General features: G+C 37.7%; 1 protein-coding gene across 5 annotated transcripts in view; it reads left to right on the top strand.

The window, feature by feature from the left end:
• fastkd1 (FAST kinase domains 1) overlaps positions 1 to 24,626 on the top strand; it is a 39,736-nt gene that overhangs the window by 10,204 nt on the left and 4,906 nt on the right. For all 5 annotated transcript variants that reach the window (XM_080199010.1, XM_080199011.1, XM_080199009.1 and 2 more), the window contains 11 exons: positions 469 to 537; positions 10,304 to 10,429; positions 11,096 to 11,494; positions 13,879 to 13,989; positions 14,121 to 14,252; positions 15,994 to 16,480; positions 19,439 to 19,553; positions 21,200 to 21,328; positions 22,441 to 22,572; positions 23,928 to 24,041; positions 24,394 to 24,538. In XM_080199010.1, the coding sequence (XP_080055136.1) occupies positions 469 to 537; positions 10,304 to 10,429; positions 11,096 to 11,494; positions 13,879 to 13,989; positions 14,121 to 14,252; positions 15,994 to 16,480; positions 19,439 to 19,553; positions 21,200 to 21,328; positions 22,441 to 22,572; positions 23,928 to 24,041; positions 24,394 to 24,538 (1,959 nt within the window). The remainder of the gene's footprint in view (positions 1 to 468; positions 538 to 10,303; positions 10,430 to 11,095; positions 11,495 to 13,878; positions 13,990 to 14,120; positions 14,253 to 15,993; positions 16,481 to 19,438; positions 19,554 to 21,199; positions 21,329 to 22,440; positions 22,573 to 23,927; positions 24,042 to 24,393; positions 24,539 to 24,626) is intronic.

The following is a 24,626-nucleotide window of genomic DNA, read 5'->3' as shown; positions in this document are numbered from 1 at the left end:
GAATGAAATTGAATCGTTTAAGAACAATTAAAAAGTTTTCAAAGGCCAACAACACATGCATCTGCAGAATATTAAATAGATGGAATTCTCTGCCCGTTGAAGTGGTGGAGGCTGCCTCGCTAAATATTTTTAAGAAGCGGGTTGATGGGTTCTTGATAAGAGAGGGGATTAAGGGTTATGGGGAGAGGGCGGGAAAGTGGAACTGAGCCACAACAGATCAGCCATGATCTTATTGAATGGCGGGGCAGGCTTGAAGGGCTAGATGGCCTACTCCTGCTCCTATTTCTTATGTTCTTATGTTATGTTCTTATAAGCATACGTTTGCATATTTGTTCCATGTTTGCAATAACGTGGTTTTCAATTTTAGAATCTAAATGCATACATACATTTGAACTTATTCATGTTAAATCAACATTATTTCAAGCATAATGGTTCTTATCTGATGATATATTTCCGTATTTTACTAAGATTGAATGTCGAACCTCATGATTCTATGGTGCAACAGCTCATGGTTGAAGCATGGGGGCGAATTGAAAGGTAAATACAGCAGATTTTATAACTTTAGTTTTGGACAAGTAATGTTTTTTCTTGCATTTAGCTTATTTTTTATAAAATTTAAATAGCATTTCGCCTTGGAAGTGCTACAGTATGAACAGAGCAAACTACTGGGAAATAAATGCACAGAAGAATGCAAATCTATAGTAAATGCTGACTTAGTAAAATGTTCATATTTGATGTTGTATTTTCAATATTTGTGACGAGAAATGGTGTGCAGTTTCCTCCTAGTGATTCAATGTTTCTTTTCAGTGGTTACTATATAAGGCACACGTGTAGAATAAATTTACAGTGGATACAGCCAATAGATCATCTGAATTATTTTACTTAAAATTCATGCCTCCTCTTCTACATTGCCAGATATGAGCATTTTGATGCAATGTCTCTCTGCAGCCTTCTCTGTGGGAGCTGTAAATAAAGTTAGTTCAATAAAAACTGCCTGTTGAGCATGTTAATCTTATTCCATGCAATACTCAACACCTAGAATCCCTACAGTATAGAAGAGACTGTTTGGCCCATCAAGTCTCTACTGACTCTCTGATAGAGCATTTTACCTAGGCCCTTCTCCTGCCCTGTACCGGTAATCCCACACATTTCCTATGGTTAATCCAGATAACCTATACATCTTGGGATATAAAGGGGCAATTTAGCATGACCAATCCACTTAACCTGCACATCAAACTGTTTTACAGTCCATTGGAGGCATTCCTAGTCAATCTGGGGCATGGGCATGGGTATTGGTAAAATGTTATCCAAATGGAACTTCAGGAATATTAATTTGTTTGAGCTGGATGCTGGTAAACTTTTAAAAGCTCAACCTGTACATTTTGTTTGTTCATGGTATATGGCCATTGCAGGAAAGACCAGCATGAACCCAATCTAGGCTTTTATTCTACTGAAGTACTACTGTATTGATGTGTACTTTTGGATGAGATGTTAAACCAAAGGCCATTTTAACTGGAGTTCAGAGCATCATGGTTTATCTGGAACCCTGGCTATTATTAACCCTTCAATGAACAACATTGATGCCGATTTTCTGGTTGTCCTATTTTTATTTGAAACCTTGCCTTATGCAAAAAGCTATCACTTTTCCCTTAATTACAATCATGCCAATGTTTCAGAAGTCATTGACTGTAAAAAGTTTTTGGCACCCTGACACCACATAGTCTTTCTTTATACAAAGTTAACCTGAAATGATGGGAAAATTATAATAAAAGAAATTAAAGAACTTAAAAGCCACACATGTATGAATAACTCAGAGTGGAAGGAGGGATTGTCGTAAGCTCCAGTCATCTTAGAAGAATCTAGGATGGACTAAGACTAGAAGACACCACAAGAAATAGGAGTAGAGTACTTTGTCTATCAAGCCAGGTCCATGATTCAATAAGATCATAGTTGATCTGATGTAGCCGTAACTCCACATTCTGGCTGTTGTGAGATGGTCCTGTTATCTGTGGATTTTAGGCTTGGTACTTGGTTATTGGACACACTGTAACCATACGCTGGTATCTGTTTAACGTTTGTTTATTAGTACTATATCTAAACATCTAATCCCCCTCCTGAGTCCTCCTGTCAGTGGTATATTATCTATGTCATACATTAACATCTCCCATCTGTTAACTCTTTATACTATGTTGCCTGTTTCCCCAGCACAACCATAACTCCCATGTCGATGGAAAATCTGTTCACCTCAGCCTTGAATATATTCAGTGACCCAATCTTCACTGCCCTCTGCAGAGCCACATTCCAAAGACTAATAATCTTCGTACTTTTTCTCCAGTGATTGTGATTATCTCCTCTCTTATATTTTTGGTGTTCTACTATTCTTGGGATGTTTTCTATGTCTTCTACTGTGATGCAAAATATTTGTGTCTCATTATTAATTCTCACTTTCTAAGGATCTAATGTTTCCTTTATTCTCTTCGTTTTTATATATTTGGAGAAGTTTTACCTGCCATTTTATATTTCTTATATGTCTTCTCTCATACTCCATTTTCTCTTTTTTTTTTAATTATCCTTTTCTACTTCCTAAAATTTTCCTAATCTTTTGGGTTACCACTAATCTTTACATTTTTTCAGTTTGATTCCTTAATTAGCCATGGATAGTTTATCCTTTGATCCTTCTCATTGTGTCTTTCTTAACAGAATTTTTGTAGTTATGCAATATCTCTTTAAATATATTCTGCTGCTTCTTTCTTTTAGCCTGTTTTCCCATTTTGCTTTAGCCAGCTCTGAACTCATACCCTTGTAATTGCCTTTGTTTAAGACGCTATAAATTTCTTGTGCTCGAACTGAATGTGAAACTCTCACATTATGATCACTCTTACTGTGATGATCCTTTACTGTGATGTTTTAATTAATCCTGCTTGATTACACATTAAGAAGTCTGACAACACCAGGTTTAAGTCCAACCAATTTATTTGATACCAGGTTTAAAATAGCCTGTTCCCTGGCTGGTTCCTGTAGGAGTTTTTCAGAGATCCATGTATTTTGCTGGTTTCATACAGGAGATTTCTCTTTATTAATACAGCTCAGTCAATACAAATAAATCACTGGAGACAATAGTTTCTGGTTAAAGACAAACTTTATTGAACCAGGCCTGGTTCTACCATGTGAGGGAGAGCAACTTAAGACAGCTCAAATTACTCTAATTAAATTATCAAGACATTCTGTAATTATACTCCTTCAGAAATCATCTGCCCACCTATTCTGTGCAGCTTTATAGGATGAATCAATCATGTTAATGTGGATTATTTAACTTGGCCAATTACATCCTATACTCTGGCAACGTGAGAATTCATTGGTCTGTAGAATCTGGAAGTTCCCACCCACTTCTCTTAGCCACTTCAATTATGTAGGTAATAGAGTTCAAAATTAACTTTCTCACTGTCTGTCCTTAGAGTTCAAGAGTTGTTGTTCTCACCGCCTGTTAAGTATCCCTTATCAGAAAATTAATTGTCCCATTCATTTAATGCCGTGGTTCTGCACTGATAAAAACTATGCTCTGTGGTTGTGTTATTCTTAAAGAATGTGGTCCATCTTACTTAGCTTTCATTCCAATATACATTGGGCCAGTCAGTATTTGGTTAAGATGTACAGAATACTTCCAAAAATACATATTTAAAATCTCTAACGGTGGTTATATGTGTATCTATGCATCTGTACCTTCTGTAATTCATACATTTTCTGTACTATATTCATTTCTAAATTAGTCTACCCTGATTTTACTAATCTTTCAGTACCAAACTACCCTTATTTCCTTTCTCAGTTCCAGTTGTATTATTCTAAGGAACTGCCCTGAATGCACTCTCTGAACGCAACCTCCAGGCTATTTTTGTCAATTTTAACTCATCCAATTTATATGAAGATTAAAATCACCCAAGATTTTTGCAATTCCTTTTTTACAAATTTTATTAGCATTTTCCCTCCATTTCTGTTAATGCTAAAAATACTCAACAGGGTCAGGCAGCATCTCAGCAGAGAAAAACAAAGTTGCTGTTTCAATTCTGTGATCTTTTATTGGAACTACAACTCTATCTGCACCTCCAGTTCTAATGAATATTCACAGAGAAATGTCTACTGTCTTCACAGATACTACTTGGCCTGCTGATTTTTTTTTTGCATTTTCTGTTTTTATTTCAAATGTCCAGCGTCTGCGGCATTTTGCTTTAGCAATAGCAATGAAACTAGGGTAGAACATGAAACGACGTTAATGAAGAGCAATAATTTCAAATCTCTGTCCTGTGTTCAACAACTTTCTCAAGCCATTTTCTGTAGTAGTGTTATTAACATGCAAGAAAATTATGGAAGACACCAAGGAGAGAGAGGAAAGGAATTTGATGTTTAATAGTAAAAATGAATTCAGAATTTTCTTTCATCAGTGAACATTGAAAAATTTCCTCACCTTCACCAGGGGATACATTATTTCACATTTTTATTAGTATTTTCCTTTGTGACCTCGATCTACCACAGATTTACAGAAAAATATTTTGAATTTAAAAAGGTAGACAATTGCTAACATACCAATACCTCATAGATTTATGTTATTAAGAGAAGTGGATAAACCATTGGAAAAGGAAACTGTTAAAGGTTTAAGAAAGTTCAGGACATTAGAATTAAGTGAATGGCTCTTTCATAAAGTCATTAAATATGTGATAGGCTTAACTATTGTTTAATTACTGTGAAATCTGAGGATATTTTTTATCTTTTCAGGATTCAGAAATCATTAATGTGGTTGGGAGAATGGAAAATAACCAGTGTTTAGACCAGCAAATGTCATTTAAAAATCAGCAGAACCAAAATCTCACTTATCAAGAAAGCAGGCTATATTAATCCTGATTGAGGGTAGGTGGCAGAATGAGATGACACTGTTTCTTTAGAGCATTGGAGGGATAGGTTTCTCTGTCTCACCTGCTCAGTGCATAGAGAGGAAAGTGTGCTAACCCTGTCTGATTTGACTTCCCAAATGGAATAGTTCTTGTACGGTACAGGCAAAAATCTACCCATCCAATGTGGAAAATGCTATGGGGTCTCTGGATAAGTGAAATCATGAATAGGATTTTATAGAATTAGAAATGATAGAAAATTTAGGACATGGCAGACCATTCAGTCCATTGTGTCCATGTCAGTTTCGGGGTGTTAGGTACAATGCTTATTTTCAGGCTATACTTCAACTTAGGAAGCAGGCCAAATCTGGTGAGGAAAGAAGTTTATTATGTCACGAAAGAACGGATGCATACCACTTAGCCCCTTGAGCTTGTTCAGCCACCATTCAATAAGGTTGTGGCTGATAGAGTCATAGAGGTTTACAGCATGGAAACAGGCCCTTTGGCCCAACTTGCCCATGCTGTCCAGTTTTTAACCACTAGGCTACTCCCAATTGCCTGCATATCCCTCTATACCCATCTTACCCATGTAATTGTCTAAATGCTTTCTAAAAGATAAAATTGTACCCGCCTCTACTACTGCCTCTGGCAGCTCATTCCAGACATTCTGTGTGAAAATATTACCCCTCTGGACCCTTTTGTATTTCTCCCCTCTTATCTTAAACCTATGCCTTCTAGTTTTAGACTGCCCTACCTTTGGGAAAGTGTTGACGATCTACCTTATCCATGTCCCTCATTATTTTATAGACTTCTATAAGATCACCCCTAATCCTCCTATTCTCCAGGGGAAAAAGTCCCAGTCTAACCAGCCTCTCCTTATAACTCAAACCACCAAGGCCTGGTAGAATCTTAGTAAATCTTTTCTGCATTCTTTCTAGTTTAATAATATCCTTCCTATAATAGGGTGATCAGAATTGTATGCAGTATTTCAGGCCTTACTAATGTCTTGTACAACTTCAAGAAACGAGACGTCCCAATTCCTGTTATCAATGTTCTGACAAATAAAACCAAGCATGTCGAATGCCTTCTTCACCACTGTCCACCTGTGAAGCCACTTTCAAGGAGCTATGAATTTGTACATCTTGATCTCTTTGTTCTATAACTCTTCCCAATGCCCTGTCATTAACTGAATAAGTCCTGCCTCAATGTGATCTACCAAAACGTATCACCTCACATATGTCTAAACTAAATTCCATCTGCCATTCATTGGCCCTCTGGCCCAATTGATCAAGATCCCATTGCAATCCAAGATAACCTTTTTCACTGTCCACTATGCCACCAACCTTGGTATCATCTGCAAACTTAGTACCCATGTCCCAAAAATTCTCATCCAAATCATTAATATAAATAACAGTGGACCCAGCACTGATCCCTGAGGCACACCACTGGTCACAGACCTCCAGTTTGAAAAACAACCCTCCACAACTGCCCTCTGTCTTCTGTCATCAAGCCAATTTTGTATCCAATTGGCTACCTAGCCCTGGATCCCATGAGATTTAATCTTGTGCAACAGACTACCATGTGGTACTGCCCTGCCCTCATCTATTTTCTTGGTTACCCCTTCAAAACTTTGTAAGACATAATTTTCCACTCACAAAGCCATGCTGACTGTCCCTAATCAGTCCTTGCCCCTCTAAATACCTGTAGATTCTGTCTCTCAGAATACCTTCTAACAACTTACCCACTACAGACATTAGGGTCACCATTCTGTTGGTCCCTAGTCCAGGCTTTTTCTTGCAACTCTTCTTAAACAAAGGCACAACATTTGCTACCCTACATTTTCAGGCACCTCGCCTATGGCTGCCGATGACCTGTTATTTCCTCCCTAGCCTCCCATAACATCCTGGATACATTTCATCAGATCCTGGGGATTTATCTACCTTGATGGGCTTTAAGACTTCCAGCATCTCCGTTTCTGTAATATGTACGCTCCTCAAGACATCACTATTTATTTCCCCATGTTCCCTATTATCCACGCCTTTCTTAACAGTAAATACCAATGAACAATATTCATTTAGGATCTCACCCATCTCTTGTCGATCTGCACATAGATGACCTTGTTAATCCTTAAGAGGCCCTACTGTCTTCCTAGTTACTCTTTTGCCCTTTATGTTTTTGTAGAAACTCTTTGGATTCTCCTTTGCCCTATCTGCCAAAGCAATCTCATGTCTCCTTTTTGCTCTCCTGATTTCTCTCTCAACTCAACTCCAACAACCTCTATACTCTTCAAGGAATCCACTTGATCTCAGCTGACCAAGTCATATGCCTTCTTCTTTTTGTCCAGGACTGTAATATCCCAAGTCATTCAGAATTTTCTACTTCTACCAGCTTTGCCCTTTGCTCTAAAGTGAATGTGCTTACCCTGAACCCTGGTTAACACACTTTCGAAAGCCTCCCACTTACCAGACATCCATTTGTCTGCCAACACACTACCCCAATCAACTTTTGAAAGTTCCTGTCTACCACCATCAAAATTGGCCATACCCCAATTTAGAATTTTAACTTTTGGGACAGACCTTTCATTCTCCATAGCTATCTTAAAACTAATGGAATAATGGTCATTGGTCCCAAAGTAATCCCTCGCTAACACTTCTGTCATCTGCTCTTCCTTATTTCCCAAGTGGAGGTCAGGTCTTGCTCCATCTGTAGTCGGGCCATCCACATACTGAATGAGAAATTCCTCCTGAACACACTGAACAAATTTCTCTCCATCCACCCTATCTAATACTATGGCTATCCTGGTCAATGTTGGGAAAGTCCCTTACTTTTACCACCCTATTTTTCTTGGAGCTATCTGCAGTCTCCTTACATGTTTGCTCCTCAATTCCTTGCTGACTATTTGGGGATCTGTAGTACACTCCTATCAAAGTGATCTCTCCCTTCTTGTTTCTCAGTTCTACTCGTATAGACTCAGTGGGTGAACCCATGGACGTATCCCCTTTCAGTACTGCCATGATGTTCTCCTGATTCAAAAATGCAACTCCACCTCCTCTCTTTACCTCTGTTCTATCTTTCCTATAGTATCTGTACCCTGGAACATTGAGCTGCCAGTCCTGCCCCTCCCTTAGCCATGTTTCAGTAATAGCTATAATATCCCAGTCCTACGTAGCCATCCATGCCCTGAGTTCATCTGTCTTGCCGGTCAGGCCTTTTGCATTGAAATAAATGCAATTTAATCCAGACTTCCCTCGCTTTCTGCCCTGCTTTCTCAGACCGTCTGTCCTGTCATGTTTTGTACACTCTCCATGTTGTATTTCTTTTAGCCTTACTGGACCCATTCACCGAGTTCTCCATAGTTTCTGTACTCTGTAGTGTTGCCCTTTTTGATTTTAGTATTTGGTTTCTCTGCCTTCTACTTTTTCCCTTACTGTCTTTCATGTCTGACCCACTTTACTTCCCTCTGACTTCCTGCATCAGTTCCCATCCCCTTGCTACATTAGTTTAAACCCTCCCCAACAGCACTAGCAAACACTACCTCTCGGACATTAGTTGCAGTCCTGCCTAGGTACAGACTGTCCAATTTGTACTAGCCCCATATCCCCCAGAACCAGTTCCAATGTCCCAGGAATTTGCAGCCCTCCCTGCTGCACCATATTTCAAGCCACATATTCATCCTGACATTCCTACTCTGACTAGCCCGTGGCACTGGTACCAATCCTGACCTTTTAGACCCTACTTTTTAGTTTAACTCCTAACTCCCTAAATTTAGCTTGTAGTGCCTCATTTCATTTTTTAAGATCTATATCACTGGTGCCTATATGCACCATGACAGCTGAGTGTTACCCGTGCTCTCCAAAATGTCCTGCAGCCAGTCCAAGATACCTTAGAACAAGAACACCTCAGAACAACCTTGACCAGGGAGGCAACATCCATTCTGGAGTCTGGTTTGCATCCACAGAAACGCCTGTCTATTCCCCTTACAATTAATCCCCCAACACTACAGCCCTGGCACTCTTTTTTTTTCCCTGTCCTTCTGTGCAGCAGAGCCACCCATGCTGTCATGAACCTGGCTGCTGCCACCTTCCCCTGGTGAGCCATCTTGGCTAACAGTATTCAAAGTGGTATATCTGTTTTGGAGGGAGATGACTGCAGGGGACTTCTGCACTGCCTTTCTACTCTTCCTCCGTCTGGTGGTCACCCATTCCCTATCTCCCTCAGTAATTTTTGTCTGCAGTGTGACCAACTCACTGAATGTGCTATTCACGACTTCCTTAGCATGGTGAATGCTCCAAAGTAAATCCATCTGCAGCTCCAGAGTCATCAAGCAGTCTAACAGGAGCTGCAGTTGGATACATGTTTTGCACGTGAAGGAACCAGGGACACTAGAAGAATCCCTGAATTCCCACATTGCACAAGAGGAGCATGACACAAGTCTGGGATTTCCTGCCATGACGTAAACATTAAGCTATCTGACAACAACAACAATGCCAAGTCAAAAAAAAGAAAAACTACTTACCAGTTACCAGCCAATCACTGTAACAACACAGTTTGATTTCTTTCTACCTCTCTCTTGCCCTCAAGTCTCCCTAGCGGGTTCGCCTCTCCTGGAGATGAGCACCACTTCCTCTTCAGCACCGAATTCCCACTCGGCTTAAATTCCCGATATCCTTACTCTGGCCAATTCTCACTCCGGCTGCAGGCTCTCTCCCTTTGGCTTGTGCAAGCTCACTGGTGACCTAACTCCATATACCTACCTTTGCCCCATTCCCCATTATATTTGATTATGAAAATTTATCAGTCTTGGATTTAAAATTGACCTATCATCAACTGACATTTGCAGAAGACAGTCCCAAACTCCTATCAACTTTCCAGGTAGAAGTGTTTCCTAAGGTCTGGCTCTTATTTTTAAGTGATGTACTTTAGTCCTAGACCCAGCAATCAGTGGGAATAGTTTCTTTATTTAACTTTGATCAACTCGCCCTGTAATTTTCTAAATTTTGGGTAATTTAACCCCAGTTTCTGTAATTGCTTGTAATTTGATCATTTGAAGTCCAGGTGATATTTAGTAAATCCACTTCCTCCAGGGTGGTATATATTATCTTTTCTAAGATGTGGCACCCAACACTGAATCCAGTGCAATCAGTATGATCTAATCAGGGCTTTGTGATAGCTATAGCACAACTTCTATTCCCTTGAATTTTAGCCCTCTGGATGTAAAGGTCAGCATTCCATTAACCCTTTTGATTGTTATGGAGATATGCATATTATTGGTGCTGTTTAACATTGTTGCTCTGCCAGTTCATATTGCTGTGATCGTAGCCAAAAAGATAAGTTAACACCTAACTCTATTGAATAAAATATTTACATTTCTGTAGTTTTTTTTTCCCAGCCTGTAAGTGTTAAAGCTGTTTCTGTTGTGACAGGTTTAACATGGCTACATTATCCAAGTTTGCTGTATGTTTGACTGATCAGCATATGTATCACAGCCCAATAATGGGAGAAATCACAGATATTGTTAGCAGGAAAATGGAATTCATACAGGATGCAAGGTAACATGAATAGACAAGAAGCACCATTGTTATTTAATGGTCGCAATGCTTTATGTCACTATTTGTGCATTGTTTTCAGGTTTGCTTACTTAACAGCAGGAACTGCACTCCTGTGTGTGAAGTGTATTGAAATGATTCTGAGAAGCATAAAATGCTATACAAATATAAAATGTTTTTGAAATGCAAAGTAAAGCTGCTATGGAATTTTGTGGAATAAAGTATTCATTGATGAATTTTAAAACATTTTTTATATGTATGTTTCCTGAACTTGATTAAAGGATTGATGTATGTTAATTATAGATCAGTAGGTGCTGTTGTATGCTACCAAGTTGTAAGTAATGGAAATAGTTATTTTTTTGTTCCAAGTATATATTTTTCAGATGTTTTAAATGCGATCTTACAAAATGATATGATTAGACAGCAAAATGGTTTGATTTCAATAGAATTGATTTTTTGAAGTGGCACACAGTACTAGTCATATTAATATTTATCTGTGCAGTCTCCAATTGGTACTTACTCAATCTGACAACAGCTGTTGAATTACATACTGTAGTATCGGAAAAATAGGTATAACTTTTTTTACAATGTTAAATATAAATGCGCAAAGCAATTAATGATTCTGAAAGCATTATTTATCACTGATAATCATGTTTGTCTATTGAATAGGATACTTTCATCATTAATGTTGAGTATTTCTGGTATGATCTCCCCACGCCTTCGAAATTGTCTGATAGAAAAGGCAGAACTTCTGCTGGAAACCAGGGATTCTTCTGAATTTAATACGTCACGCCGAATCGCACAATTTTTACGCAATATCAAATTCAGCTATCGTCCTCTGTTGGAAAAATGCAACAAGATTTTTCTTCAAAACATAAAATGTCTGGATGCTGATAACATAAGTATAATTCTTGGAGTATACCAGGCTCTACATTTTAACAATTGTCACTTTCGGTTAGCTGCAAAATGGAGACTTACTGAACTTCTGAATACTCACACTGACCCTGCCAGTTTTGCCAAGCTGTTTGCAGCATTAGGACCTTTATCTGGGCCGGTGGTTAGGGAAAGGTACGTTACTAACTTTGGTGGCTTTGACATCTGAAGTAACTTCTGACCTCCTTTTTCCTTGTTGTAAAAGAAATATGTGAAGTTGTACTTTGTTTGCATGATTTAAAAGAAATTCCTTTAAAAAAATCTGGGCGGCACTGTAGCACAGTGGTTAGCACTTTTGCTTCACAGCTGCAGGGACCTGGGTTCAATTCTGGTTTGGGTCATTGTCTGTGTGGAGTTTGCACATTCTCTTCGTGCCTGCGTGGATTTCCTCCGAGTGCTCTGGTTTCCTCCCACAGTCCAAAGATGTGCTGGTTAGGTTGATTGGCCATGCTAAAAATTGCCACTTAAAGTCCTGAGATACATAAGTTAGAGGGATATGGAGGTAGGGCCTGGGTGGGTTTGTGGCCAGTGCAGACTCATGGGCTGAATGGCCTCCTTCTGCAGTGTCGGAATTCTATGATTCTGTGGATTCTATGAATCCAATAAATGCAATTGTTTTGAAATATTAATTTCATGATCTTCATCCATTTATGAAATAATGAATTAAATCCCAGTAAAAACGATTGGAGGTCATTAATATAAACTTAAGCATTTAATATGATTAAATCCAACTTTATATTAATGATTTTGGGTTGGATGGGAATTTAGGAGGCATGGTTAGTAAATTTGCAGATGACACCAAGATTGGTGGCATAGTGGACAGTGAAGAAGGTTATCTAAGATTGCAACAGGATTTTGATCAATTGGGCCAGTGGGCTGACGAATGGCAGATGGAGTTTAATTTGGATAAATGTGAGGTGCTGCATTTTGGTAGATTGAACCAGTGCAAGATTTACTGAGTTAATGGTGGGGTGTCGGGGAGATTTGTAAAATAAAAAAATCTAAGGATACAGGTTCATAGCTTCTTGAAAGTAGAGTCACCGGTGGACAGAGTGGTGAAGAAGCATTCACCATGCTTGCTTTCATTGGTCAGAGCATTGAGTGCAGGAGTTGGGATGTCTTGTTGAAGTTGTGCAAGATATTAGTAAAGCCACACTTGAAATACTGTGTACAGTTCCTGTCACCCTGTTATATAAAGGATATTATTAAACTAGAAAGTGTGCAGAAAAGATTAACTAGGATGCTACTGGGACTTGATAGTTTGAGTAATAAGGAGAGGCTGGAAAGACTGGGACTTTTCTCCCTGGAGCATGTGAGGCTTAGAGAGGATCTTATAAAAGTCTATGAAATAATGAGGGGCATGGATAAGTTAGATGGATAGTCAATATCGTTTCCCAAAGGTAGGGGAGTCTAAAACTTGAAGGCATATGTTTAAAATGAGTGGGGAGAGATACAGAAGTGTCCAGAGGGGTAATGTTTTCACACACAGGGTGATGAGTATCTGGAACGAGCTGCCAGAGGCAGTAGTAGAGGCAAATACAATTTTGTCTTTTAAAAAGCATCTAGACAGTTACGTGGGTAAGATGGGTATAGAGGGATATAGGCCAATTGTGGGAAATTGGACTAGCTTAATGGTAAAAACTGAGTGGCATGGACAAGTTGGGCTAAAGAGCCTGTTTCCATGCTGTAAAGCTTTATGACTCTAAATGTTTTAAAACTATTTAATTTAAACTAATTGCAAAAACTGAGCTGAATTTTAATCAGAAGTATGTGTTGCATATTTTTGTGTGTTATCTGACCGAAATAATTACAGGCCCATTATTTTAATATCACATTGGTGCAGTGGTTAGCACTGCTGCTTCACAGTGCCAGAGACCTTGGTTCGATTCCAGCCTTGGGTGTCACGCTGTGTGGAGTTTGCACATTCTCCCTGTGTCTGCCTGGGTTTTCTCTGGCTGATTTAATTTCCCCCTACAGTCCAAAAATGTGCAGGTTTGGTGTATTAGCCATGCTAATCTGCCCTCAAATGTTCAAAGGTGTGTAGGTTAGGTTGACATATCTTGGTAAATGCACAGGGTTACATGGATGGGGTTGTGGACCTGGGTAGAATGCTCTTTCAGAGAGTAGGTGCAGACTCAATGGGCCGAATGGCTCCCTTCTGCATTTTAGGGATTCAATGGGATCAAACTGAATAAAGTAATTGAACGTATTCTGCAGGCCTAGACAAGAGTGATAATTTCTAAGGAATCAACATGGATTTAGAAATGAATGATTCTGAATGATGAGGCACCTCAATTTCTTATTGAGCTTATTGCAAACAGATAATATTACTCAATGTAGTTTATTTGGATTTTTGAAAAGCCCTGAAAATCACAATCTAGCTTTGAACATGGAAGTAAATAAGAAACTAATTTAAAAAAAACAGATATATCAAAACTGATAAATCTAAACCCATTACGATATAATTAACTTGCAGCAGAACTTTTTTTCCTTCTCACATGCTTACTCCATTTGTATAGGCTTGAAGCTGCTACCTTATTAATGGTCGAAGAATTTAACCCATCACAGACATTAGCAGTAATAGAGACCATGGAAGAGATGGATTGCAGGAATCTGCAACTAATTCAAAAGTAAGTATATATTCTGCTCGCAAGAAAATGTACTCTAGTGGTTGTAAGAAATACTCCGTGCAATAACATTGTTACTTTTTGTATTAGCCTTTGACCGGAAAATCCTTGATTTTATCTCTCTCCTCACTCAGAGTTGCATCAATTTTGCTCAAGCAATTGGATCTATACAAGCCAGTGGATATTGCAAGGATAACACAGGCATTGTTATCACTTCGCTGTCAAAATCCAGAGTTATGTGCAGAACTGAGACGACTGTTAGTAAGGTAAAATTTTTAGTGGGAAAACTAATCATAAATACTTGTCACAGAAACAGTGTTATCATGTTGCACTTTAATGTACTGAAAATAATCAAACATGTGTTTTAGTAATTTTGAGCTCTACTGTGCAGTTTTTTCCCAAACACATTCAAAACCGATTTTCTGTAAATTTTCCAATGAGTGATATAGAATCAGGGAGGCGATGACCTAGTGCTGGACTATTAATCCAGAAACTCAATTAATGTTCTGGGGCCCTGGGTTTGAAACCCGCCATGGCAGATGATAGAATTTGAATTCAATTAAAAAAACTGTGGACTTAAGAATCTACTGATGACCATGAAATCATTGTCGATTGTTGGAAAAATCCATCTGATTCACTGGTGTCCTTTAGGAAAGGAAATCTGCCGTCCTTACCCAGTCTGGCCTATGTGTGACTCCAGAGCCACAACAATGTGGTTGACTCACATCTACTCTTGGGCAACTAGGGATGGGCAATAAATGCTGGCCAGCCAGTGACACCCATGTCCCATGAATGAATAAAAAGAATAGAATTTAAGTTTATTGAAATACTGAGCACTGAATTTTCTGAATAAACTTAATGCCACTAGAAGTTTCAGCTGTTAACCTTTGTTATTAAGCATTAGTCAACAATACTACTGAATTATTTATGCTATATTTTACTGAAAATGATGTGCTGCTTTGGGAACTGAGATTTTACACGCCTTGTAGCAAGTACCCAGTATATTTTCAGAAGCTCATTGCAAATCATGTAGCAGTTGGGAAAAACAAAATTCGGTACCTTCAAAAAATTGCCTAACAAATAAAATAAGTTGTTTGATCTTGATAAATTTAGTTCAAAGTTCTTTTTTATGCTGACCCATGTTTGCAGCGCTTATAGGCTTGTAAATAAAGCAAGTTTTGGACTGACAAAACTTGCATTTATATACCACCTAAAACAGCTTAAGCGCAGAGCTCCAAAAGGAGATTGAAGTTGGTGAAGAAATGGTTTGTAGACAGCGTTATGGAGAGCATTCCAGAGCTTGGGCCTAGGCAGCCAACGGCATAACATCAATGGTAGAGCAAGGAAATTTGTGGATGTGCAAGGAGCTAGATATATAGCTAAATATTGGCCAGAATGCTGGAGAAACCCTGCTCGTCTTCATTTATAGTACCGTGGATCTTTTACATTCATGGTTACACTGAGTAAGTTGGGCAGAAGCTTGTGTAGCGTGTGAACAGTAGCAGAATCAAATAGCCTATTTGAGTTGTGAATTTAGTGACTGAAGATGAATCTTGAATACTCTGGTTATTTTACAGGATAGCATGCTTTTGATCTTGCAATGCAAATTCAGATGCAAGGCAGCCTTTTCTAATATTTTCTTTTCATAATTAGGTGTAGAGTTAATTATTGATTAAGGCACACAGGAAGTATGGTAATTATAGGTTAGTCTTATAAGCTATTTTGTGCATTGTATGAAGAACCGTGCCTACATGCTAAGATTCCTGAATTGCCTCCTTTCTCATTAGTATAAATATATTATTGAGCTCCTAGTAAATCTTAGAGCTATTTTGTTTTGAACCTGCCACCTGAGTTGCAGTTTATTCATCTTTAATTAATGTGTAGTCTAAATCTTATTCCTATCAGATATGGTGCATAATGAAAAGTTACCAGTGGATTTGGCACTTCTAAATACTAATTTTGTCTCTTTTCTCTTGCATTTGCCACCCCTTCGTTCCCATCCACCAGTTATCTTCATCGCAGTGTTGTGCCCTATGAGGTGTCCATGTTAACTCGGGTTCTCTCCCTCCTTCCCGCTCCAAGAATTGACCACTTGATCATTGCACGTATTGATGCTGTCTTGCCCCAGTGTAATTTAAGTGACCTGAATGCATTGGCCATTGCCATCACAAAATGGGTACGAATGGGTTCCTCATACCAATCTGGCACAGCAGCAGTGCATATGAAGCTGCTACAACGGCTAAATGATTGTGGTTTAGAGAGACTGCAGAAGGCAGACTGTATGGACCTGCTACTGGAAGAGCTAAAATACATCTCTGGAGAATGGTTTGAAGAAGTACTTGCTGAAGAAACTATGGCAACATTTAAACGACTGATGGATCAGATGACTGGATCCAATGTCCCAGATTTTGCGTTGTTTTTAACCAAAGCAAATTGCCTGCATACTGGTCTGCTGGACCAAATAGCATCTGTCACACTTGAAAACATCAACAAGGTATGCAAAACATAGTCCCTTATTTAGGAAAAAAGCTTTATTTTTTTCCTTTCTTTTAACCACTTAAACCGGTAAACTATAATGCTATCCAAAAGTGAGACTTTCAACTTTGTGGGGGCTTTAAACAGGCTTGTTACACAATTACACAACCTGCCTGATTTTATTTTTCTTTTCCTTGCTTTAAATTGAAAGGAAGTAATATTAAGGTGTATTAATGGGTGGTCAGTTTTCAACTTCTGGTGAAGCTTAAGGTGGTACTAAAACTGTTCTCTAACACTACTATAACTTCTCCATCCTCAAAATTTTATACACAGTGTCTTTATTTGCTGATTCTGACTCAACTGTAACCAAGTTCCAGTTTAAATGTTCCACAATTCTCTGTATGAATCAGTAATCTTAATTCCCAATTTTGTTTCACATACTGTATCCATTAACAGTCAATTTTCCCTTTTGCTTTGCAGGTCCATATGTTTTGTTGTTTGTATAACGTATTTTGTTTATACTTTTAATCTTTTATTACTTCCTATCTAAGTACATGTGATCTACTGCTCTGCCAATTCTATTCTCTTTTCCCATTCTTTTTGCCATATTCATTTAAATTCACACCTTTGAACTCAAAACATGCACACTAACACATACCTAATTACATTTTCTGGCCCCTGTTTTGTTGTGATGTAAACTAACCTGTCAATGCAGCTCACTTCTGCTCTGGAGGTGACTCTAATGCCTTAGAAGTCTGTTTTTCTGTCCTCCAGCCATATACTTTCTTCCCTAATCTGGCTGTTATTGTGCTGGCTAATGTGTAGTACTGGTAGTATTGCTGCTAGCCTCATGAATCTATTTTTTTTAAATGTACTTCCTAAGTGATGGAAGTTTTTTGCCTTTTGACCTGCAACTCATTTTTCCCTATACTTGTTCCAATGTGAACTGTGGTTCCTACTAGATCTCCTACAAGAACTCCTGCATGTGCTTCATTATGGCTCTGACCCTGATCTTATGATACAAAGACTGTTTGATATTCGAGCTTGTGATTACAAAGTTGACAATTTATTCTTCACATCAATTTTTCCGCTATCACTGATTCTGCACCCCATTTTTGATCATTTTTCTCTATCCCTGAAACCATTATTTCCATTGTACCATGGACTTCTCCTGAATTTACTGCCTTTGTAACAGTCTAATTGGTAACACTTGCGCATGACTTCCTACTTCTTTTCCAATCTTGATTGTTTCCTGCTATAAATCCTTATCAGCCTGTGAGGTGGCCATCTTTTGGAACATGAGCTTCACAAACCTTATATGGATGACCAACTGCTCCCTGCTAATCCTTGAGCCATCTAACTTTTGAATCTGATTCAGGATAGCTGGTAACACGTTTTGCAAGGGTGTTTGTCCTAGATGCTCAAATCATCCAGAAACACTCACGTCCAGCCAGGTTCACAAATTACAGCTGTTCTTCCATTGTAGCTTTTTTAATGTTAAAGTTACACAAAATATTAAAATATGCTGTACATATGTACACAATGGTTAGCACTGTGCCTCATGGTGCCAGGGATCCGGGTTCGATTCCCGACTTCAGTCATTATCTGTGTGTTCTCCCTGTGTTTGCGTGGATTTCCTCCAAGTGCACTGGCTTCCTCCCATAGTCCAAAGACGTGCGAGTTTGGTGGATTGGCCATGTGAAAGGGACCCTAGTGTCATGGGAACCAGCTAGGGTAAATACATGGGTTTATGGGGATAGGGCCTAAGTGAGGTTGTGATTGGTGCAGACTCAATGGGCTGAATGGCCTCCTTTTACATTGTAGGATCCTATTCTATATTTTCAATGAGTTACTATGATCTGGAATCCACTGCTTGAAAGCATGATGGGGGAAGGTTCAGCAACTTGCAAAACAAAATTGGATATTGACTTGGAAATATTTGCACAGTTCTAAAGCACATTGGGCCAAATATTGTCCTGTGCTGTATGAATACATGGAACATGTAGACAAACAATACGGTTCACACAATGAAGACAATATACGCTAGTTACTATACTACACATAGTGCTAATTTTGTAAATAAAGCCAGTCCTTGCCCTGTAGCTTCACACCAAATGACTTTTAGGTGCTGAAATTTGAATTAGGACAGCTTTGCCAGAAATAAATATTTTTATTTTGGTGGGTTAATGAAGGATCAATCCAATAGGTTTGCTGAGGTATTGTTGGAGGGGGGAAGAAATTTACATTTACTTTCACCTTCTGTCAAATAAATAATTGCCTGCTGGGATGAACTGTCAACATTTACCTGCTTTCTCAACTATCAGAAGAGGGAGGTTAACTGTTTTTCACACTGCAAGATTGTTAGAATAAGAAATGCTTGTCTACAAGCAGCCATTGAGGAAAAGTCTATGTAACATTTAAGATAATGGGATAACTCTTTGAAAAGCAAGACTATAAAACAATATGAAGAATAGGCACTGAGGTGGGGCTAGAATAAATTTAACAAATCAGGACTGAGGATGATGGGCCAAAATAGCCTATTATTATGCTGTAGTTCGTAGTGTTTTCCTGAATTTGTACTAATTCTACACCAGATCGAGCAGATCTCTGCCTAATCAATAGTTTCTAAGTTTATATATGAAGAATAGCCACAGGAGATAACATGAAATTTGGAACCACTTTTCAAGAAATGTCAAAATCAGGAATGGAGAATGGATAAAAATTACTACAAAAACTTGATTTTGATTTCACTTTTTTTGTCGGTGATTTCTTGCACAGTGGAATGCAAGTTTGTATTGAGCTATTTAAAAAGGAATTAGATTTTTTTAAAATATGAGGAAAGGAGGAGGGAAATGGGAAGACAAGGTAATAGTAGTTGTGGATAATCTGACCTTGGTGAAATGTTGTAGATTTATGGAACAGTATGTGGCTAAAATCTTTTTGATAAGTACGATATGACTTTTTTTTAATAATCTAGATCCATTATTCAGCCATATATGCTGCCCTGCTTCCATTCACTATCCTGAATTATGATCCTCCACAAGCTGAAGAGTTTTTTGAATCTTGTATACAGCGTATCAGGCCTTATTTGAGTGAGTATTGTAAGGCACATCATGGGAATTTAGTGTCCACAGATACTAAAGTCAATGAGTTTCTTAACTTCACATATACAAACAGTGAGTTATTCTTGATACATAAATGATTTGAATGCATGACCTCACATATACTAAACATGTAAAACTGAATGCCACAGTGGTGATTGTTGTAGTATTGGATTTTTAAATTACAGAATTTGGTTGAAAGCCAGATGTCTTGTACAAGTTCCTTTCTTTGTCTATTATTTTAAATAGCACTTGGGGAATTGGAAGAGTTGTGGTGGCTTGAGCATTCTGCCATTGTGCAAATTGGTAGCAAAATTATGAGTGCCTAGATCAATTTCTGACAACTATTAGCTTAACCCAGTCTACTGCATTTGATGGTAAATCTAACTTTGCACTGAATTGGGAATGCTGGAATAAAGATTTATGAGGACAATGAATCTGTAAACCAAGATCAATTTTGGAATTGTTGTCCTTTTTCAAACATTAAGACCAATGAATTATTAATTTTTGTATTAGATCTACTTGTTAATGTCAGAGTATAAGCTGTTTAATAATTTTGTATTATTAATTAGAATTCCCAATTTACATAATATTTCTAGCTATCTGTTCTAAGATAACAATTGTCATAATGAACTATATTTTTTGAGTACAGCTTGATGCCAATGATAACAGCAGGAATCAAGATTGGATCTCATTTTCCTGAGTTTTTACTTAATTACACACTTAATGTGTGGCATGATAATGCCTGTCACAACACCAAGGGTGAAGCATTTCATAGAATTATCCTTGGATAGTGTATGTCTAAGTAATATTGGTAGAAACTTGAAAATATCTATCCTGTGCATGAAAAGATGAGAGAAGCTGAGATGAAATTGGATTTTTGATGACCTGTGAACAAAAAGTTTGTGCATTTTCAATTCTATTGCCACGATGCTACAATGAGTACACTTCAGAAGTGCTTCATTGGCTCTGAAGCACTTTAGGATGCTCTAAGCTCCATGAAAGGAGCAACGTCTTTCTTTTTTCTAAATAGGCATGACTTCAAAAAAGAAGCTGCAAGTGGGAGTGCTTCCAAATTGCTGATACTTTTGAAGGGAAACACAATGTTAATATTTACAATAAAAAATATACCATTTGAACTAGATCCATGACAAACAACAAATTCTTTTTGAAGACTACATTGCTATCCCTAATTTACTCCTTCTCATCTTAATGACATTGAAATGTACTGCCAAAGATGTCTGTTGAGTAATGAAGGATATTTTCCTACAATTAATTGGGATATGTTAATATTTTTCCCATAAATTTTCAAATTCAAATCCATTTTTATCCTGTAACTACATCCCAAATGCATAAGTTATTTTTTATTGCTCTTACCAATAATGTTCAAGATTTAGAACTTTGGACTTGTTAAAACAATGTTAATGACAGGAATACAAAATCATTTATTTATAATATATTTTTGAAAGTTTAACATATTTCATATTTTTATTATTACTAATTCAGTGATATAGTGGATTTCTTTCTGCCTACATTATGACAGTAATTATACTTTGTAAGTACTTAATTAGGTGTAAAGTGCTTTGGGACACCCAGAGATATTGAAAAATGCTACATGTCTTTTTTTCTTTACATAGAGTTATGTGACCCTCATCTCCTGGTGCTATTTGGTTACTCACTAGCTCTTGCAGGCTACTTTCCTGAAGATATAATAAAGACTATTTTTAGTGTGGATTTCCTAGTGAAGCTGGACTCGCAACTGGATAGTAAGTTCCACTTGTCATTTAAGTATTGGTATATATAGATTTTAAAGACACCTGTATTTGACTATCCTTGATTTGGGTGTGCAATTTTCCCAACACCCACACGCGATAACAGCACCATCCTCCCCCGCCCTCCCCCAGGAACAAAGCAGACTTTTGATTAGTTCTTTTTCCAGATGAGATTTAAAGCATTAATTACAATTTTGGATGTCACACCAGAGCTTTTTGGCACATATGTGGTGGGACAGGCCTGAGGCTGGATCTGTTACATTTGGATGAGGGTGAATTTTTGATATCTCAAATGTATTAAATATTTTAAGAAACAAAAGAAATGACCTGTGAGCATAAGTTATCACCACATAATGCATCATTGACTTATAAGAAATCAAAATTAATTCCTATCGTTGGAATGAAACCTGTCTTCTTTAATCGGGCTAGCCTAAATGTGACGAATCCCACACCAACATAAGTTGACTCTTAACTACTTTCTGAACTGGTCAAGCAAACAAATAAATTGTATCCAAAAGATTACCAGTACCTTTTCAGGGCAGCAATGGTGGGCAATTAATTTCTGGAAGACCTACATAAGGAAAGAAATGTCAGTCATAACCTGAAATGCTATTGTTACCTTATTTTATCCAGCAGTCAAAATCTGCTCATCATTTTTTTGAGCCAATTGGATTGCTCATTTTCTAAGCATCCTGCACTGGGATATGATTAGTTTTGGGACTCTTAAATGTGTTTCGTGTGCTGCAGTTTGCTTACATTATAATCTCCAGGCTAGTGTCTGAAAGGTGACTTTGGATTCATGTAGCCCATGTACAACCAGACCAACTGACTAAGCCAGTTAACAACTGATGAAGGTTTTTTCTAATATTATTGGTTAATCTTCATTGTATAGTACAACATTTTGCCTTGATGCTCCTGGGTAATGGACAAAAAAATCACACATCTGATTGTTATCTGTTAATTGCATGTGGCCATTGTGTGAGGATCCTATCAGACTCAACCGTAGTCAAATAGCTTGTCATTCCCGGTGAAGACTGTTCCTTAAGAAAATTGATGGAAAAGGAAAATGCTGAAATCTGTTATTATAATATGGTTTCTAATACCAGCACTGCCCGATGCTCTGAATATGCGGATTCGGTTACGTTTAATGGAGCTGAACAGAGCTGTCTGTTTGGAGTGTCCGGAATTCCAGATCCCATGGTTTCATGACCGTTACTGTCAGCAGTTGCTAAATAAAGGTTGGTGATTGCTACAATAAATAGAACTGTATTTTTGAACCTTTTTGCTCAGCTTTTTCCCTCTTCCTTTAATGCTTTTTCACCTGGGTCTATGCTACCATGGCAAGGACAGCTAATAATTGCAGCCTTTTGGCTAGATTGTGTCTGGTTGCATGAGCCAAATATCCAGTATGTGCCTATCCTCTTCATTCCTTGAGGGACGTAAGGCTGTCAAAAATCCAGTATTGATCCGAAATAAGAAACTTTATCTCTTGGGAATATCCATAATCACACTTACAGTGCAAAGCGGGACAAATTCAAAACACTGGTTGCCAGATTTTCTACATCTGTTTTATCAACACATATATTGGGCTGCAAGTTTGCAGTTATAAGTCCCATTTTAATGTACTCTTACGATTCATCCTGTAAACAGATTGAAGATTTGCTGCGTGGCATTATCAGTGACACATGCCATAAATTTAATTGTTGTGCTTTCTGATCTTCCAGTGGCAAACTGCTAGGAAAATAATTGAAATATGCCATAGTGAGAATAAAAGCAGTGCAGCCAGGGTTTGATGAATAATCAAGGCACTGGGTATAGGCACAAAATTGAGCATCAGTGTATTTAGCAGGAACAGATGAAAGTGCATTGGTTCCAATCTGATAATGTGGATGGGAGGTGGGTGTCACAGCATGTATGAATAGACTGTCCAGATTTGCTTTATTGCTTTAATACCATTGAGGCTGTACAATGTTCTGGTTTAAGAAGGGATCCTATATGGATAAAATTGTCTTGTCAATCACACGTGATGTGTTCCCATGCTATATTTCATTACAGATTGCAGTACATATTCAGCATACAAGTTCAATAAATGGAATATTAAAATATTAGGACAAGATTGGCTTTTATATTTTATTACATAATTAAAGTTTAAAATTCCAGTGAAGTTCTCTCAACATGTCAGTAAAAATGTTGTCCTAGAGTGAAAATTGAATTGAATATTTTGCTAATTATTAAGCTACTTGCAATACTATTCTTTAATAGTCTTAAGTGGTTGTAGTAATCACACTTGAGTTGATTCAGCAAATTTGATGTCTCCACTGATTTTAATCAGAGGTGGAACAATGATCATTTCTGTTGTGAGGGAAAAGATTACTGTTCACACCTCCGTTTGGACAGTCAACTGTCGTAACAATGGGTGCTGTAAGTGGTGGTGACTGCCATCGTTTTATTTTTTGATCTTATATTTTCAATAAGTGTGTTGAAACCTCATTTGGTACATTTGAATTTATACATTTTGTATACTATGTATTCAAATATGCCAATTTATAAGTACAATACATTGATATTATGCAATATGTTATTTATTTTAAAGGCAATATTTCGGTCAGTCCGCTCCAACAGCAAATCCAAGAAATATTAGGACAGTTACTGGGAGGAAGTATCTATGCCAAAGCCTCTGTATACACACCATATTATTATTTCATAGGTATGTTATTTAATCTTTTGCAGCCTCCTTTAGTTATAATCATTGTATTTTGTCTTTTGGAGGAAAGATAATATAAATTTCTTGTTGCATTAATTTCTGGATTCTGTGTGTTCTTGGATTTTGATGTGACAGTTCATTATTTTTGAGCACATTTTGTTGTTAATAGGACCACTAAGTCTGCAATTGGTCTTTCATTTCAAAATTTAAGCAGAGATTTCCTTCTGAGTCCAATGTTAAGCTCTGATTCAGCAATACTTAATGACAGCTAAACTGACAATTATTTTCATATTACAAATCTCCAAGTTGGTGGTGATTTTTTTTTTAATTGAATTTGCTATATTATTTCCTGCAGACTTTGAATGTGTCCTTGACAAACACCAAAAACCTCTTCCATTTGTGGATCAGAGTACAATGCTACTTTCTAAAAAAGAAAGAATACCTTGGGAACCAGACAACAAATTTATTGGAGAGAAACAATTACCACCAGGAGCACAAAGGTTTGTGCACAGCCAGTTTGTGTGTTTTCATAAATATATTCCTGAAATATCCCTGTGTTCTCAAACCATACTTCTTAAAATATTTGCA

The sequence above is a fragment of the Carcharhinus amblyrhynchos genome, chromosome 11, assembly GCF_965287045.1.
Source record: "Carcharhinus amblyrhynchos chromosome 11, sCarAmb.v2.hapA, whole genome shotgun sequence".
NCBI classification, from domain to species: domain Eukaryota; kingdom Metazoa; phylum Chordata; class Chondrichthyes; order Carcharhiniformes; family Carcharhinidae; genus Carcharhinus; species Carcharhinus amblyrhynchos.
This window is presented reverse-complemented; position numbering and strand designations above follow the sequence as displayed.